Source organism: Ctenocephalides felis, unplaced genomic scaffold (genome assembly GCF_003426905.1).
Source record: "Ctenocephalides felis isolate EL2017-DRISC unplaced genomic scaffold, ASM342690v1 CF-g0.4_SCAFFOLD_01886, whole genome shotgun sequence".
Lineage (NCBI taxonomy): Eukaryota > Metazoa > Arthropoda > Insecta > Siphonaptera > Pulicidae > Ctenocephalides > Ctenocephalides felis.
In genome coordinates, this window is record NW_020538040.1 from 105,828,864 (window position 1) to 105,845,638 (window position 16,775).

The following is a 16,775-nucleotide window of genomic DNA, read 5'->3' on the forward strand; positions in this document are numbered from 1 at the left end:
CTTAATATGGACATTTTCGTATTTCCTTGCTCCCAAGGGCTCAAATGGTTCCCAGGATAAAAAAATAATTCTCTTCTCTGAAAGTTTTAGCTCTTAATATTAACTTTTAGATAAAGCGCAATTCAATCAAAGATTTGTATGGAAATAGCATGCAAAAATTTTCAAAAATTTTGCAAAGCGTCGAATTTTCAACAAAAAATGACACAGATTTTCATTCCACTCATTTGTCGCTAAGTTATACCTAAAAAAAATTTTTTTTTAATTTAATGTTTTTTCCATGTATTTGATAAAAATAAATGAGTGGATTATATAACAAAATATTAAAAATGTTAAATTTAGGAAGTTTTAGTGGTGTATGACATCATTTTTTTAATTTAATTAAGGGGGTGACGCAGGTACAAATAAATTGGTCAAATTACATATTATTTCCTTGGCGTTTCTAAGATAACACTGATTGAAATGATGTTACAATTTGAGTTTTTCTAGAAATTTTGCACAAGTCACATTATAAAACAACTAGCATAAAAATACAAATAAGGAATGACGCGCAAATAATAATGCGTCATCGTGACATTTCAAGTGAAACAAAATTTATTCACAATTGTCTATATAATTTCGTTTTAAAACTTCAAAATTGATTTTTAAAATTAATCGTCGAAGATGATGGGGGGCAATACAAACCATATGCCAAAAAACAATTTATGAGAGTCCATAGACATGCGACCTTATAAAAGATATCACCATGCCAGCTGGAGAATTAGAGGAGAGGATCGCTGGCATCAAAGAATTGTAATCTAATATTTATTGTGAAATTAATTTTACTTCATTGTTTATAAAATTCATTTGTTAGTCATTCAAATTGTTTATATACTTAAATAAATGCAACCAATACAAAAAATTTACCTGAAGAAAGTTAAATTCTTAAATAGTTTATAGTTTATAGTTTGGTGACAAGTCTTAAAAATAAAGAAATTTCACCTTCAAACGCTTTTCAAAAAAAAAAAATAGAAATTTTTACAACTTTGCACATAATACAATGACTAAATTTAGTTAAAAAAATTGATATAAAACTTTCAGCGACAATACCTGAAACCTTTCATAAAAACTATGACTACATTTTGGGACCCTGAACCACCTTTTCCACCATCTTTGCGCCTCTTATTATTTATACTCATGGTGTTTTCCTTATTATTCCCATTGTTGTATTTTCTGGTGCCTCCACTTCTGCTTCTAATAACAATACAGGTAAAAATTATTTATTATATTTTTATATATGCAAATATAATCTGATAATGATTATGAATATTTGCACAGCACTTACTCCTCTTGCCAAGAATAATTTCATCAACAGACAGGTCTTGAATTGTTTATTAGTCAATTATTTTCTCATTTCTACATTTTCAGTTTTTCTTTGGAGATTGGATTTTGAATAATGTGTCAATAGAGTGGATCTTGGAGATGGTTGGCCATCAAAATGTTGGGATAGCACTACTAATTGCAAATCTAACACTTCAAAAACTGATTTTTAACATGGCTTTGGCGGTGGCCTGCTATGATTATCTTTATACAATCAGACTTATGAATTTTGAGGACCATCAAATTATGCTCTGACTAATTAGCAAGAAAATAACAATAGTTATAGTTTTGAATTACTTATTTATAACATTATCAAAATTCTATTTTCTTTCATTAAAATTATAGTATCATCTTATGTCATAATTAATTTCTTATTCTCGCCATAATGTTTATAATATCTTCATCATAACTATTTGATGATTTATTTCGAAAGGATATTAAAAAAGACTATTGAAAATACAACGTTTATATTTAGATTAAAAAAAATCACTATGTACAAAGAAGTTAGTCATATAAATTTTGTTGTGTTTTTTTCTTGCTCGTTTTATCTTAGACTCAATATTCTACAAAATAATTTTTTTTTACAAATAGTAACAATTCAATGCTGTGCCATTCAGTTATTAGCAAATTAATTATTAGTGAAATATATACATAAAATTAATAATAAATCTCATATAATGTAACATATACTAATAAGGCATTGAATAATAGCTGCTCCAAAAGTGATATTTATATTCTTGCAATTCTATCAAAGTGAAAACTTTCATTCAGAGTGCATTTAATGCTTAACAATTGTTTAAATATGTTCACGTAATGTTAAATCAACAGTTCCAAATGTTAAAAAATAATATTTGATATTGCTTAAATATTCAGGCAGAACATTGTTGTATAAAACATTTAAACAAATTATGTTTTTGTAACAATTCAAAAGTACTTAATTATATCATTAAAATTGCCATTTCTTTCAAAAAACAGATTGATAAATTTATATCAAATGTTGCTAAGTATATAAATAACATTTTTTCCTATAATAATATCTTAATAATACCACATAATATTGTTTCCTGTTTAAGGAAAATTCTGCTGCTTACATAAGAATTATTATCAAAAGATTCAAACTCATTATGAGTTTTGAAAGGCACAAATATTATCGAGATTGTTCGATATCAACATCGAACATCATTTGAGCATTTCATTTCTTTATTGACTATTTATAATTGATTTAATTTTATAAAATAACTAAACATTCAACATAGATATATAATGATTCAAATTCTTTTTATCTCAATAAAACAATTTCTAGATAATTAAGAGATTATAAAAAAATTATCTTCAGCTGTAAATAAAATTAAGAAAGTAAAATTTGTAGTGACAAATACACATTTCAAGTAAGTACAGAAAATATAATTCATTAAAAAAATTAAGTAGCACAAAGTTCTCATGTAAGTAGTGTTTTTTAATTTTATTTTATGAGCTTTGTAAAAGCTCCAAATTGAATGCAAATTCTATATCTATGTAAAAATAACAACACTTAGCAAGATTTTTATTATAGTATAGATTAGCCTCTATTAACTTGTTTATAAGCTCGAAAGTTTAAAAGACATTGATTGTCCTAAGGCAATTCGTGTTTTCATTTTATATCTAAGAAATTTATTAAGTGAGAAGTAAAAACATTATAAATATATATAAGTGTAGTATTTACATATGCAATATCATAATCCATTAGTAGATCACTATGACCTATCATATTGCTTTCTGAATGCACATAGTTAAAATCTATTTAAAATATAATATTTAATCATTTCCATTTATTTGTTATTGAAGCACATGTGATATGCATCGCTATCAGCTATCATCAGTCGAGTATCATGGTCAATAATTTTATAAGGCAGAAACACAAGTCTTATATAAGGCCACTGTTTACAAATTAAAGGCTACAAAGTAATAGTATAAGTACATAAACATCAAATATAGTACATGAAGTATCTTCCGATGCTGAAAGGATTCACTTTCCTTCGAGCAGTAAAATTGTTCAACTTTGAGATCATTAGTTGAGCAGCTTGCAATATCTTCAATTTAGTGTTATTAAGTTTTATATTACTTGAATCTCATTACAAATAATAATTACACAGTAATAAAACTACTACAACAAGTCTAGAAAGTACTCATATGAGTTAAAATGATAGGGAAAATATAGATATAGTATGTAGCCAACAATAAAATGTATTTCTTACATGTGCAAGCTGCCCCAAAAAATATTTAATATATGTTTCTCAGAATTTAATAAAAAAAACAAATGCTTTATAGAATTATAATATTACACAGTCCATTCTGTAATATTGAGGCAACATAAATCTTCAGTTTATTATCACATTTTATTTAATCTGCATAACAGAACTCAGCTCAATATGTATCATACAATACTGAGATTGACTCAGCAATTAATTAGTTGCCTTAATGATCTTTTTGAAAAATCCATATCACGTAATAAATATTGGTTTTTAATTAAACAGCTAGCAGTATTTGAAAAATAAACTGAGCTGAGCCGCAACCAAGTTAGAAATTACACAAGCATTCAATTTTAGTAAACTATATATATATATATATATATATATATATATATATATATATATTTTCCAAAAATCTTTCAAAACAGCATTGCTAGTCACTTGTCTAAAAAAAATTGTATATATTTGCAAGACATCTGATTACTCTAAAAAGTGCTAGAGTGCAGAGTGCATTATAATATAAAAGTGATTTGCTAACAGAAACTGAGCAAAATGAAGCCATTGAACATATATTTTACTTCCATTCATAAAATAATTACAAGACTTCTTCTGCATACAAAATGGACGGCTATCTGATATGGACCAAAAAGTATTGAGCATGTACTATTTTAACCCTTAACACAGTTTCGCAGTATTATTATTTATTGTCAATATCTAAAAAAATATAAAAATAAACTGTATGATGAAAATTAAACTTGATGAGTATCTAGCAATCACTAAAATGAAGCGAAACTGAACTTACAAAAAATTCTTAATTACAGATTATTTTTACATAAAAAATTTATATTGAAAAGTTGTAAAAAATGATTTACTTAGACTTTTCTTTATCCCAAAGTAATTTTTCATGATATATCTGCTTAAAGTGAGCATGATAAAATTATTATTGTTTAAAATATAATATAAAGCTCATATTCAAACTTTTAAAGTTTACGTTTGAAATATGTTTTTGATATGAAATATAAGCGAATACTTAAAATACTAAATAGTAAACAATGTCATAAAATCTGCATATAATAAAATATATATATAATATAGTTTAAGTTTATAATTTAAAGTAGATTGCATTAAAGTGTTTGCACGCGCCCTCGGGCGCGCATTCGCCCTTGAAACGGCAATCCATCTCTTAATATTATAATCTGTTTAAATATTAGCACCATTCTGACCAACATATATATTGCGCATTTGTCGCAATGTTTCATCAAATATATCTAAATAGAATCGAGTTATAAACAATGACTTTAAGAGCTGCTTCCAATCGCGACATTTCATCAGTTCCAACAATATATACGGTTTATCTCTGGCGGCACCATTATCAATGCTTTATATACTAAGCTAAATGCGATAAATTCAAACCCAGAGATTACTTCTTAATATCCCGGTTGGAAGCAACCTCAATCCTTCATAATGAAAACTTATTTACTTATATAGCTATAGCGTTAAAAAATATCTATCAAAACTAAAGACAATATATAAGGCATCTCTCCTTAAATTACTTTCACTTATGCTAAGTATTAAAATGATTAAATAATCAAAATCGCTCATAGAAATTATTGTTTCATGTTACATGTCATTGAGCATATGTTCATAAGGCAACAGATCGAAACTTTAAATCTCGATGCCGGCGATATTGTCAGTTTATTTTTTAAATTTACAACTTACAACCATGTCAGTTCATTGTCTGGCTTAGCTACAGGATTTATTAAAGACTGTACGTCTTCCAATATGTCACTAGAAAAGTCCTCCCCCAACTGAAAACATTATATCATGTGTGTAAGAATAGACACTTCAAAAAGAATCTCAATTTTGGGTGAAGATATAATCTATTTCATTATCCATATTGACCATATCATACCTGAAGTGATGGCACAAGATCTTCTGTCGAGTCTATATTATCACTAAGTGCTGATATATCCGTGGCATCCATAGCAGCTCCACTTTCTGAGAAGAAAACACAGCTATTATACATCATAAGACACTTAGTTCACAAAAACGATAATGATACAAAAATAATATTCAATAAACCCAAAAAATTATTTGAGATTTCATGCAGTTCGTGCTTTATAATGATATTTACATATTGTGTTCAATAAACAATATAAATTAAAAGTTCTACAGATGCTAGTTCTAAAACATTCTAATTTATTTATACATAGTTTTCTTCGAGATCAAAACTTATCGGACGTTTTTATCGCGATTCAAAGGAATTTCGAAAGATTGCTTATAGCAACTGGTTTAATTTTGTGGTTTGTTTCATTGGTTCTCGAACCTAGTGCAAAATTAATGAACTAAAATTTCATTACCACTTGCGCAGTCCATATTATCGTCAATGTTGGCCAAAAAATCTTCCGGTGTGTGAGGCATAGAGTATGGATTTCCAAGACCCAAACCGCTATCCGCTGATTCTTGCCTGGAATGATCCGTTACGCCGGACAAGAATGGGTCCATCTGTAATTCCGTGCTTGTCTGTTGTCTCATTAATTCCTAAACAAAGTTAAAATATGTGAAGTATTCGACAATTTAGTAATTTGCACCTTCAAACGGTGCGAATCTTACCTGCATTCTGATTTCGTGTTGACGCTGTTTAAGTCTTTCCCTTTCCTGTTGTAATTGTTGCAAACGTAGTTTTTGTTGTGAAGCCTGATGAACCACCGAGGATTGTCCTCCTACAGTAGCGCCGACAGGGCCCGTCCCGCTGACAGCATTGGCGGCAGTTCCGCCTCCATTGCCAGCGAGCCAGGATTGCTGCATGGCGGCAGTATGACCGGGAACGCAAGTACCGGGAGAACGTTGAAGGTGCGTTGCTAAATATAAAAAGTTAGTGAAAAATCAAGAACTATTAACAGAACAATTAACTAATCCAATTAACTATTGAATTATTGGGTTGTACGGAAAGTAACTTCGTTTTTTATAGACATTTTGAAACATAATTTTCGTACAATAAACAAATACTTTAATAAATTATGTATTGGCTGTTTTGATCGAACATCTTCTTTCATATTTCTAGTATTAGCATAATTTCGAGATCATATTTTTTTGGTCGTTATTGGCAAAAAACTGATCAAGGTGCTTTTTGACCTCATTTGAGGTAAAGGTTTTACCTCCTTAAACAATTTTTTAGTTACCGGAACATTTAATGGTCCAATGATGACGTCTTGAGAATATGATGAATATGGAATTGGGTCCCATTCAAGCTATAAAAGCTTTTGGCAAATGACCAAACTTATGCGAGTTTGAAAGCAGTTTTCCGTATTCAAAGTGGCACCCTCCAAAAACTACTGCGTGTAATTGATTAGAACTTTTTACACACAAACCTTAAAATACGAGCTTTCAAATCATATAATTATTATACGGCTTAAGTGTGATGTTAGGTTAAAAAATATAGTTAAATCCTCTGTAGTAAAAAAACGAAGTGACTTTCCAAACAACCTCATAGAATGAACATTTTTACTTACATTTTATAAATACACTAGAACTCAAATTATCCGAATTAATGGGAACCGGGACCCATTCGGATAATCAAATATTCGGATAATCAGAGTTTTTTTTAAAAATTGCCATTGAAGAGAAAAAAAGTTACGTTTTGATATTGCACTATTTTTTTATTGAATTAAATTAAAGAAACATGACATTTTTACATGTTTTAAATAAAATGTACTTAAACGAGTTAAAAAAAAAATGTACAAGTTTAGAAATAAAAATCATTGTTTTGTAAACATCTCCGTCAAATCAAAACAAACAATGTGCCTACACTGGCTTTGCTGGTGGAAGAATAATAGCGCACTTAGACTTTTTTTTGACAATTTTTTTTCTGAAAGTGATTCGGATAATCGGCGATTCGGATGGTCGGAGTTCGGATAATTGGAGTTCGGATAGTCGGAGTTCGGATAATTGGAGTTCGGATAGTCGGAGTTCGGATAATTGGAGTTCTACTGTAATCGGTACTTTGAAGAAAGATGCCAATTAAAATTTCATTTTATCTTAGTAAATTTTTAATAGCTACTTACGTATTCTCGGATCAAACCAGGAAGTAGTTCTAGCCTGATGATTTATAAAATATATTTCTCCTTCGGCAGTCGCTGCTTGTTCCCATCCTTCCGGCAACGGTCCAAGTGCATCATTTGTGGGTGAAGTGGCTTTGCTCACTGTGATAAAGTAGACGAAATTAATTAAGAAGCAAAAATAGAATTGAATACAAATATTAATTAACATCAAGACTAGTACAGTTATCTCAAATTCTGCAATTTAAAAAATACATAAATGAATTAGTAGTGGAGTGAATTGTATCGACAATTTTAATATTGGAAATGATATTACTTCTTTATTATTTAATAAAGAATTGCAATTGTTGTTGGGTATTTCATTCCCACGTTTTTAAGTATGCAGTCGATATGTACTTATGAAAGAACTGAAAAATTCAACAATTTTTTTTTTTTACAACAATAAGAACTATCTACGGTGAAAATATGTGAAAAATAATTATTCAACCTAACAATTCCAAAATTAAACGTATTTAAATATACGAATATGATTGATGAATGTGTCCATGTGTCCAAGCTCTGTACGGATCGGAGACATGGACTCTGAGAAAGGCCAATAAAATCTACCTCGAGAGTTTTGAAATGTGGTGGTGGACGCGAATGGAAAAGATAAAGTAGACAGACAAAGTGACAAATGAAGAAGTCCTGAGAAGAGTGGGCGAAGAAAGGACTCTACTGAGCACAATTCTGAAAAGGAAAGGAAACTGGATCAAAATACATGAAATAAAAAAATAGGGAATAGTGGTAATGGGATGAAGGGTAAAAAAATCATTTGTTTGTGATGGCTCTCACACCATGGACCTGCCTTCGGGCAGACTACCATTTGTTATTTATTATTATTATTATGATTGATGATGGTAATAATACCCACTCTCTCATTATTAAGTTATATTTAAATATCAACAACTCATATCACAATTTAAATTTTTACAGGAATGCAACTAAACACGAACAACATCAGTTTTCTCAACTATAAATCAACGTGTATATAGCAGGTAATAGTAATATTGGCGTCCGTCGTGGCATTCTGGGGCATGTCATCTATGCATACAGAGTTGGAAAATAAAATATTGTACATTTAAAAAATCAATCATAATTGTCTAAATGAATAAATTTGTATTCTCGAAATACGTTTTTGATACATTAAAAATATATCACTTTTAAACATTTTCATTCATTTTTAATAATTTATAGATATGTATTTAATTATATCAAATCTTTGATGTTAATAGAATATAGAAATAACAATAATATTATTAAATTTAATACCGTCGGTTTGAAAAATTTGTGTCAGTAGGTTCACGTTTAGGAATAATAAATCGTTTGGAGTCGATAAAAGTATTAGTTGTATGTAACATGTGTGATCGGTACTTTTCAACTACTACGGACTTAAAAAATAAAGAAAATTGCTCTTTGAACAATTCCATAGTTAGAATGTAAAGTAAAGAATTATATCAAAATAATAGCGAAAATATTGAGTCAAAAATCAAATTATATCAACGGTCATATTGAAAAAACGAAAAAAATTAGGATAATATCAAAAACAAAACATTTGACTACATAGTTCATAAAAAAGTAAAAATACTTGTTCAATTAGATAGATATTCTGATTACCCAAATTAGAATTCGGCATACATGTAAAACGTTGATTTAACGTTGACTTCCCGTAGGATAAGTTACAGTAATCGTAAAAAAATCGAAGAAGAAAATTTTTATATATCTTTACGTTTCAAAGCCCTCTGTACATTTTTCATACATTTTTTGGCAAAAAATAAAAGTATGTGCGTGCGTGCGTATGTCTGAACGGTTACAATTTTTTGTCGACGAAAAACACTGATCAATTGATTTGAATAATTCAAAAAACATTTGATTCATATCGATAAGAAAACGTGCTGGTTAGTTTTTAGCAAAGGCAGGTCCAGCGTTTCGAAGATACGGGGCAAAAAGTGCCAAAAATGGTAAATCAGTTTTAATGAGAACGGAGCGTCAGAATTCAATAACTCAAAAATAATTTTATTTGTATTGACAAAATGAGAAGCTGATTAAACTCTTGAAAGGCAGGTCTAGCGGTTTCGGAAATCCAGTGAAAAAAAAACGATCATTAGACATATGTCCATTAAATTATCAGATATTTCATAGAGATTTTAATAATAAGTATAAATTTTGTTTACATTTCTATGGGTTCCTTACCAATAGTTCCTTATCCGTTAGTCTGCGACACGGCGCTTACGCGCTTCGATATATAGTCGCAGCGCGATTACTTTAAATAAAGTTCAAAATATATAAAAAATAAAATTTTCTCAACGTTTTCAAAAAAAAAAATAAAGCTTTTTTAAAATATAATTTTCGGTACAAGAAGTTCCAACAATGTGCCTCAATTCACGATGCCATGTACCACTAGTTTTATTTCGTGATATGTTCAAGTATAAATATAAATTCTTCTTCGGTTCTGCTCTGTCCCATATTAATTGCATTCACATGTAACGATTTGTGATAAGGGGTAGTGGTAGTTAGATTCCAAAGTGTTTCTGAGGTTCAGGTCGTGGACTACCCCCACGGGAGTTGTATATTGTGTGCTATCAACAAAGGCTAGGAATGCGACGATCGCGTGCCGGATCCGATTCCACACATTTGCGTTTTAGCGTTATCGCATGAGGGTTTATAATATAATACATGTACAGGCAAATAATTATTATTTCTAAATTATACACGAGTGGTATGTATTCTCGGCATTCGAAAGAAAACGATTCAAATAGTGGATTCGGTGCGCTTCGGATCATCAGACATGTTTCGAATATAATTTAGAGAAGAAGTAGAAGGAATCGGAAACTTATCAGTTAATAGATCAATTGATAAAACTCTATATTTTGCAAAGATTATTTATTAGTTTCATTAGGCGATTTAAGCTTTGTAATTAGTACGTCATCGAATCCTTTACAAATTATACTGTGTCAACTTATATAACAAAAGTGTGAATATTTATCAGATTTCTAGTTATTTTATGTATAATAAAAATTAGTTCGAAAAATTTCAATTACCTATTTGAATTGGGACGATTAAAAGTAGCATTTGAATAATATTAGTATTATTGCTCCAAGTTTTCAAGAATGAAGACTTTTTGTTCAACTAAGAATTTTTTTTTTTAAATCGATCATCAATTTTGAGAGGCCCTCCATTAAAAAAAACTTTACTAAAATGCGTTGGCAAGTTTCATCAAAAAAGTTGGCGAAAATTACTGAAACTTCCCGTACCGAAAATTAAAATTTCAAAAAAGACTTAAAAATTTTAATTTATTTTTATGTTTAGAAATTTTTTGAAAATTTTAATTTTTTTCGAAACAATCGCGCTGTATAGCCGTTTGGAGACGAAATATCGAAGCTCGTTAGCGTCGTATCGCAGTCTAACATTGATACGGAACCCATAGAAATGTCAACAAAATTTGTACTTATTAAAATCTCTAAAATATCTGATAATTTGATGTGCATATGTCTAATAATCAATTTTAACCCTCAAATGGCGTTTTTTTTTTACTTTTTCCACTCGATCTCCGAAACCGCTAAATCTGCCTTCCCAAAAATTAATCAGTACTTCATTTTATCCATACAAGTGAAATGTTTCTTGAATTATCGAAAACGGATCTTTTTCGATTTTTTTGCGATTACTATAACTTAGCCTACGTAAAAAAAGTCGGAGAACAGTAGAGATTTGTGTAAAGTAAATCTATTACGTGTGCGAATAAATAACTATTAAATAATTAATATCTTATTCCAAGCACTTGTTGTGTTCGTCCGCACTGTTATGTTCGTACGGGAATCGCACTGACCGCGACTGACCTTTGAATCGATGCATCGCGTTATCGTCCGAGAAAAGCGCGGTTACATTTTCCGCGATGCGAGACCACCCGGCAATCGTCCTACAACGTCGTTAGGCCACGTGCTTGCTCAGAGGATACGCACTGATCGCTCGAAATTATGATAATTTGAAAGACGATTACCAGATTCTGCTGGGGTATCGATTGAAGGGTTAATTGATATTAGAAATCATAGAAAACATAGAATTATAATGAAAATGCATTGAGTTAAGAGTGCTGATCAAGTTTGATACACAACGATATAATTTAAACATATCTCGATGTTCATATTACAACTAACACCCAACTTGAAATAAAACACTAAATAGATATAGTGCATTAATAAATAGTAATATCACATTTTCAATTGAATTTAAATTTATCTGTTGAACAAACTCCACGGCCCAGGCATTTTACATTTATACTTTATTATTTGAATATATTATTTTAATATATTATTAAAAATATTCGAATTTGATAAGTTTCTGTAGATAATTTAAGTTAAAAAAATATAGCAGTGAATTTATAATGAAAGAATAAAAAATTTTTTAACTGTTTTGTATGTCATATATGTGAATATACCAAACTATTGTTGATATATTAAATGTGATATTTTGGAAAATTGAACTTTAATTAAAACTTATTGAACATGCATAAAAATATACAAAATTCGATATTGACTCATGCGACATAATAAATATAAATGAAAACTAGTAGTGCATTTGCCTCAAAGGCAAATTGCGGGAACTTTCCGTACTGTAATTTAAAACTTTTAATAGTTCTTTATTGTAATAGTAGTATTGTAATAGAGAAGTTAGATTCTTTTTGCAAGCTCTGATTTTTTTTGAACATTTTTGAAAATTTTGAAAACATGAAAAATTTGAATATTGAAAATACCGATGTTTTTTGAAAACTTCATATAGGTTGATTCAAATCACATAATATTTGTTTTTTGACCGCCAAATGGCATTTTTATAAGCTGGATCTCCGAATCTGCCTTTATATAGAAATGTGAAGAAAAGATCCTTTTCTTTTCTGAAAACAATTGCAAGATATGCACACACGCAAATAATTGTTATCTACATTCGAATATTTTTCTCTGCACGAGGATATACGAATGCTGCGCAGCAGTGTCAATAAGTGATCATTGCAACGGCGGCAATCAATAGTCTGCCGATAAATCAAAACAAGAAAATTAAAATGAGTCACAAGCCAATCTTTTTAATAATTATCAGCCTTAATGAGACCGACTGTGTTGAACGCATTTGGACTTTGACAAATCGAATAGCGCATTTATCGATGCGCCGCGGTCAAAAAAGCTGATGTAATTAGACGACGAGGTCAATGTAGTTACATCGGCGATGATTTAAGACTTGACTCACTGTTTATTAACGAGATATATTTTAGATTCGAATTTTAATTTTTTAGACGAATTAGGGGGCGTTCATTAATCACGTGATGGATTTTTAAGGATTTCTGGACCCTCCTCCCCATGGTGATACGTGGTAATATTTACCCCCTTCCCGCAGACTGAAAGCAATAATGGAAACATGTTCAAACAAACACATACTACATATTTCTCTCTTTTGGAATCTATCTCAAAATCAGTATAGTATAATTGGATTTTTTAAAATTCAGGTATAAAGTAAATACACGTGATATTTTATTAGTTTATTTTTATTTAAAAAAAATTATGTCTAATAATTTCATCAAAGAATTACTGGAAAGAATAAATAATAATAATGCGAAGTTCACTTCTAAAAGATAATTTGATTGCTTATTCTTGCTGCCAATTCTTTGAAAACAAATCTTTGTCAAGTAGCCAGCGAAATTAGCCAGAACTACTCACATTGTAAATATTGCCAATAAAATCAATAAAGTTTTCCTGTTGCGAACGACGAATATGAATCAAGAACTACATGCGAATTATATTTCGAAGAAACAGCTTGGACATTTTCATAAGAAAGTAACGAGTGAGTCTCTATTCCAATAATCAATCGAAATAAATAATGAATATTCTCATTATCGAAAATCAAATGCGAAGGTCGTCGATGTTTTCATGTATCGTGTTATCAGTATGAGTCATCCTGGCATCGTCCAAGAAAGCCCGAAAACGATCAAAACAAGTGAAATGTTATCGCGGTTCCGGTGTTAGACGGTATCGGCAGATTACACTCAGTCAACAGTCATCGCGGATTGACCCGCGGACTTGGGCAATCGCGGGTCAACAATGATTCGGTTCACTGGCCAAACATACAATGTGGCAATGTCGAAGAGACCTTTTCTTGCACGATTCTACTTATATCACATACGAAATGTTGACGTTTATACGGGTTATACCAAACACTTCACAAATTATTCTAAATATAACCGACGTCGATGACTATAAAAAAAATCCATTAGTCCGAACCCAATAGTCCGGGATGCCCAATAGTCCGGCATTGTTTCAGAAAATTTTGTTTTCTCGAATAGTGAGCTTTTATAGCAATAAAACGCCAGAAAGCTATTCGGAAGTTTTCACGGCAGTTTGAGCGAGAATAGAATGTTTTAATAAATATAAACATAAAAACAAAACAAAAGAAAAAAGCACAGATAAATTTGCTAGTCGGTTAAAATCAAAACTTTAGCTTCTGGACAACCATTAGGAAAAACAAAACTGAAACAGTTAGTGCATTGTTCAAATGGTTAAAAGCTTTACGCTGTAAAGCAAATTTTGCTACTCGTTATTCGAGAATAAATTAAAAAACTTTATTTCTTAAATTACAATAAAATATATCAAATTAACTGAATTTTACAATATAATGATATCATGAATTATATACTGGACTGGTGTAATACTGGCAAAGATTATCCTCCTCGAATGTAGAGATCTTGCTACTTATATAGTTAAAAATATGCTTTATCAGCAAGGAGGATCTTGTGGCTAGATATAAGCTATGTCAGCGGGATGGATCCCGTAACTCCTCCGGCCCTAGATGAAAAACCTCGGGGTGCAGGTTGGGGTTGGTTGTGGCCTTCTTGTTCTTGGGTGTCTCTACTTCTGGAGTAATTTGTAATTTCTTTTTGTTGTATCTTTGTCTGCAATACTTGAACAGTATAAATAATAATAATAGTTATAAATATTATATACATGATAATTGACACGATGCTGTTGTTGTTAATTCCAGTCTTCCTTGCATAGAGTTTATGAATTGTTCTGATCTTCTTTAATTTTAGATAGCTCATTTACTTGAATTGACTTGATTGCAATTGGTTCGGATGATTTTGAAATGTTGTAGTTGAAGTTAAATCTTGGTAAAATAATTGCTTTTCCTTCTATAGACGACTCTTGATTGTAATAGTTTTTCTTGTCAATGCTGAATTTACATAAGTGTGGGAGTTTTAAAAAAAGAAAAATTCCTTTAATAAACTTAGTTTCTTCTTGATGATTGCAAATCATATCGATTCTTGATTGTGTGCTTAGTAAAAGAATATATTGTGTGCGTTATTTATTTTCTCTATAATATTGTGTGTAATGTTGACTTGAATTTCATTGCATGTTTGATGTGAGTGTTATCTAGTTGTAGTAATTTTATGATACATTCTTCGTCGTTTGATAATATGTGTCTAATATTGCAAAAATATTTTTCTGAAACTTTTTTGCAATTTGTATCGTCAAATTGATAGTTATTGTGCCAAATGTAAGGAAAGGTTTTGGTGGAATAATGACTCTATTTTCTGTATTTGGAATTGGGTATAATTTATAGTGTTTATAGGTTTCGGTAAAGTGATTGGAAATTTGATAAGAAAAAAACAATTTTTTCGTCTGTGCGTAATAATATTGAATATTAAGTAAATTATAATATTTGTGAAGATTACTATCGTCTATGGGAAATGGTAATGATTCTACATTGTATAATTCTTTACAGTATTAATCATAAAATTCAAATCATCTAATTTAATTACTGAGTTATGAACTAAATTCATCTTAGCTAAATCTAATGATATTTCTAAATCGTTTAAAATATTTGCTAAATAACTAAACTATAATAATTTGTTCTAAACTATCTTTAGCTATAAAAATTCATTATGACTAAAACTACCGAATTTTAGATAATCATTGATATCATTCAATTTCTTATTTAATATTACATCATTTTCTCTAATATTAATAAATTTTTCATTAAAATATTCAATTAACTTATTATTTAATGTCATTTGTTTATTCAATGTTTTTGCATAAATTTCATCGTTAGTTTCTAATATACGTATAGCGTCATCGTACTTTTTTGCATCTTGTGCATCTAAATTCCCTGTAATTTCCTTAATTATGCTACCTAGTCCGTTAATAAGTCCTCTTTTAATTCTTCTAACTGGTCTAATAATATTATATTTATCTTTAATAACATTAATCATAGTATTTGTCAAAGAAATGTTGAATCTAATCTTCTCAAATAATCGTTATGTTTATTATTTAAAATAGATAAAAGTGTATCAAAATCTGTAACCAAATTAGTAATCTGTTGTTTAATCAAATCTGTATTAACATAATGAATAAAATATGATATTTTCGATTAACTTTGCATTTCCTAATTCAAAAGGTAAAATTCCAGTTGTATTAATTCTTGAAGAAAAATTTGATCACTGTTTTGCTGCTAGTACTAGGTGTAATATCATTAGTTGAAACAACAACATCTTGTTCACGTGGGATTTGCTGAGTATTAGTTTTGGACGTTTGAGTTCTTGTTTGTGTATCGTAATATTCTTGTCAGTAAGAATTGTATTTCCTAGATCTTTCTGTACTTGTATCTGTTTGTAACGTGAAAGCGGTTTTGTCTCGCGGGTTTGATTTTAAATATGCACGTGTGTTTTCGTCGTATTGCAAAGGATCATGTCTTGTTTCGTTATGTTTCGATATTGTTTTGTCTTGGTTGCTATAAATTCTTTTCAAAATTTTCTCATACATTAACTTTGTTCGTTGTTTGTGGTCTTCTAAATAATTTGTAAGAATTTCTGTTTCTATGTCTATGTCAAAAGGAGATCTCGTAGAGAGATTACCTGAAATAATTCAAATGGTTTTAATTTTGTCACTGAATGTTTTAGAACTATTATAACCGTTAATAGCATAAGGGATAATGTCAAGAATACTAAGATTATTATTTCACGTTTGAGATACGTATATGTTCTAGAATAGTAGAATGAAATCGTTCAATAGGTCCATTTGAATTTTGATGTAAAGGAGTTATGTAGTGATATTAATTTTAT

General features: G+C 29.7%; 2 protein-coding genes across 2 annotated transcripts in view; both read right to left on the reverse strand.

Moving 5' to 3' along the window:
* Nucleotides 1-1,175, reverse strand: part of LOC113375644 (cytochrome P450 4C1-like) — a 26,411-nt gene extending 25,236 nt beyond the window's left edge. Inside the window, exon 1 of the mRNA XM_026615573.1 lies at nucleotides 1,087-1,175. Within this exon, the coding sequence (XP_026471358.1) occupies nucleotides 1,087-1,175 (89 nt within the window). The remainder of the gene's footprint in view (nucleotides 1-1,086) is intronic.
* Nucleotides 1,176-4,665: 3,490 nt separating this feature from the next.
* The window catches only part of LOC113375645 (transcriptional coactivator YAP1-like), a 19,032-nt gene continuing 6,922 nt past the window's right edge, over nucleotides 4,666-16,775 (reverse strand). The window contains exons 3-7 of the mRNA XM_026615574.1: nucleotides 7,649-7,786; nucleotides 6,198-6,445; nucleotides 5,945-6,125; nucleotides 5,497-5,582; nucleotides 4,666-5,392 (exon numbers count right to left, since the gene is read on the reverse strand). Coding sequence (XP_026471359.1) covers nucleotides 5,300-5,392; nucleotides 5,497-5,582; nucleotides 5,945-6,125; nucleotides 6,198-6,445; nucleotides 7,649-7,786 — 746 coding nt within the window. The 3' untranslated portion in view covers nucleotides 4,666-5,299. The remainder of the gene's footprint in view (nucleotides 5,393-5,496; nucleotides 5,583-5,944; nucleotides 6,126-6,197; nucleotides 6,446-7,648; nucleotides 7,787-16,775) is intronic.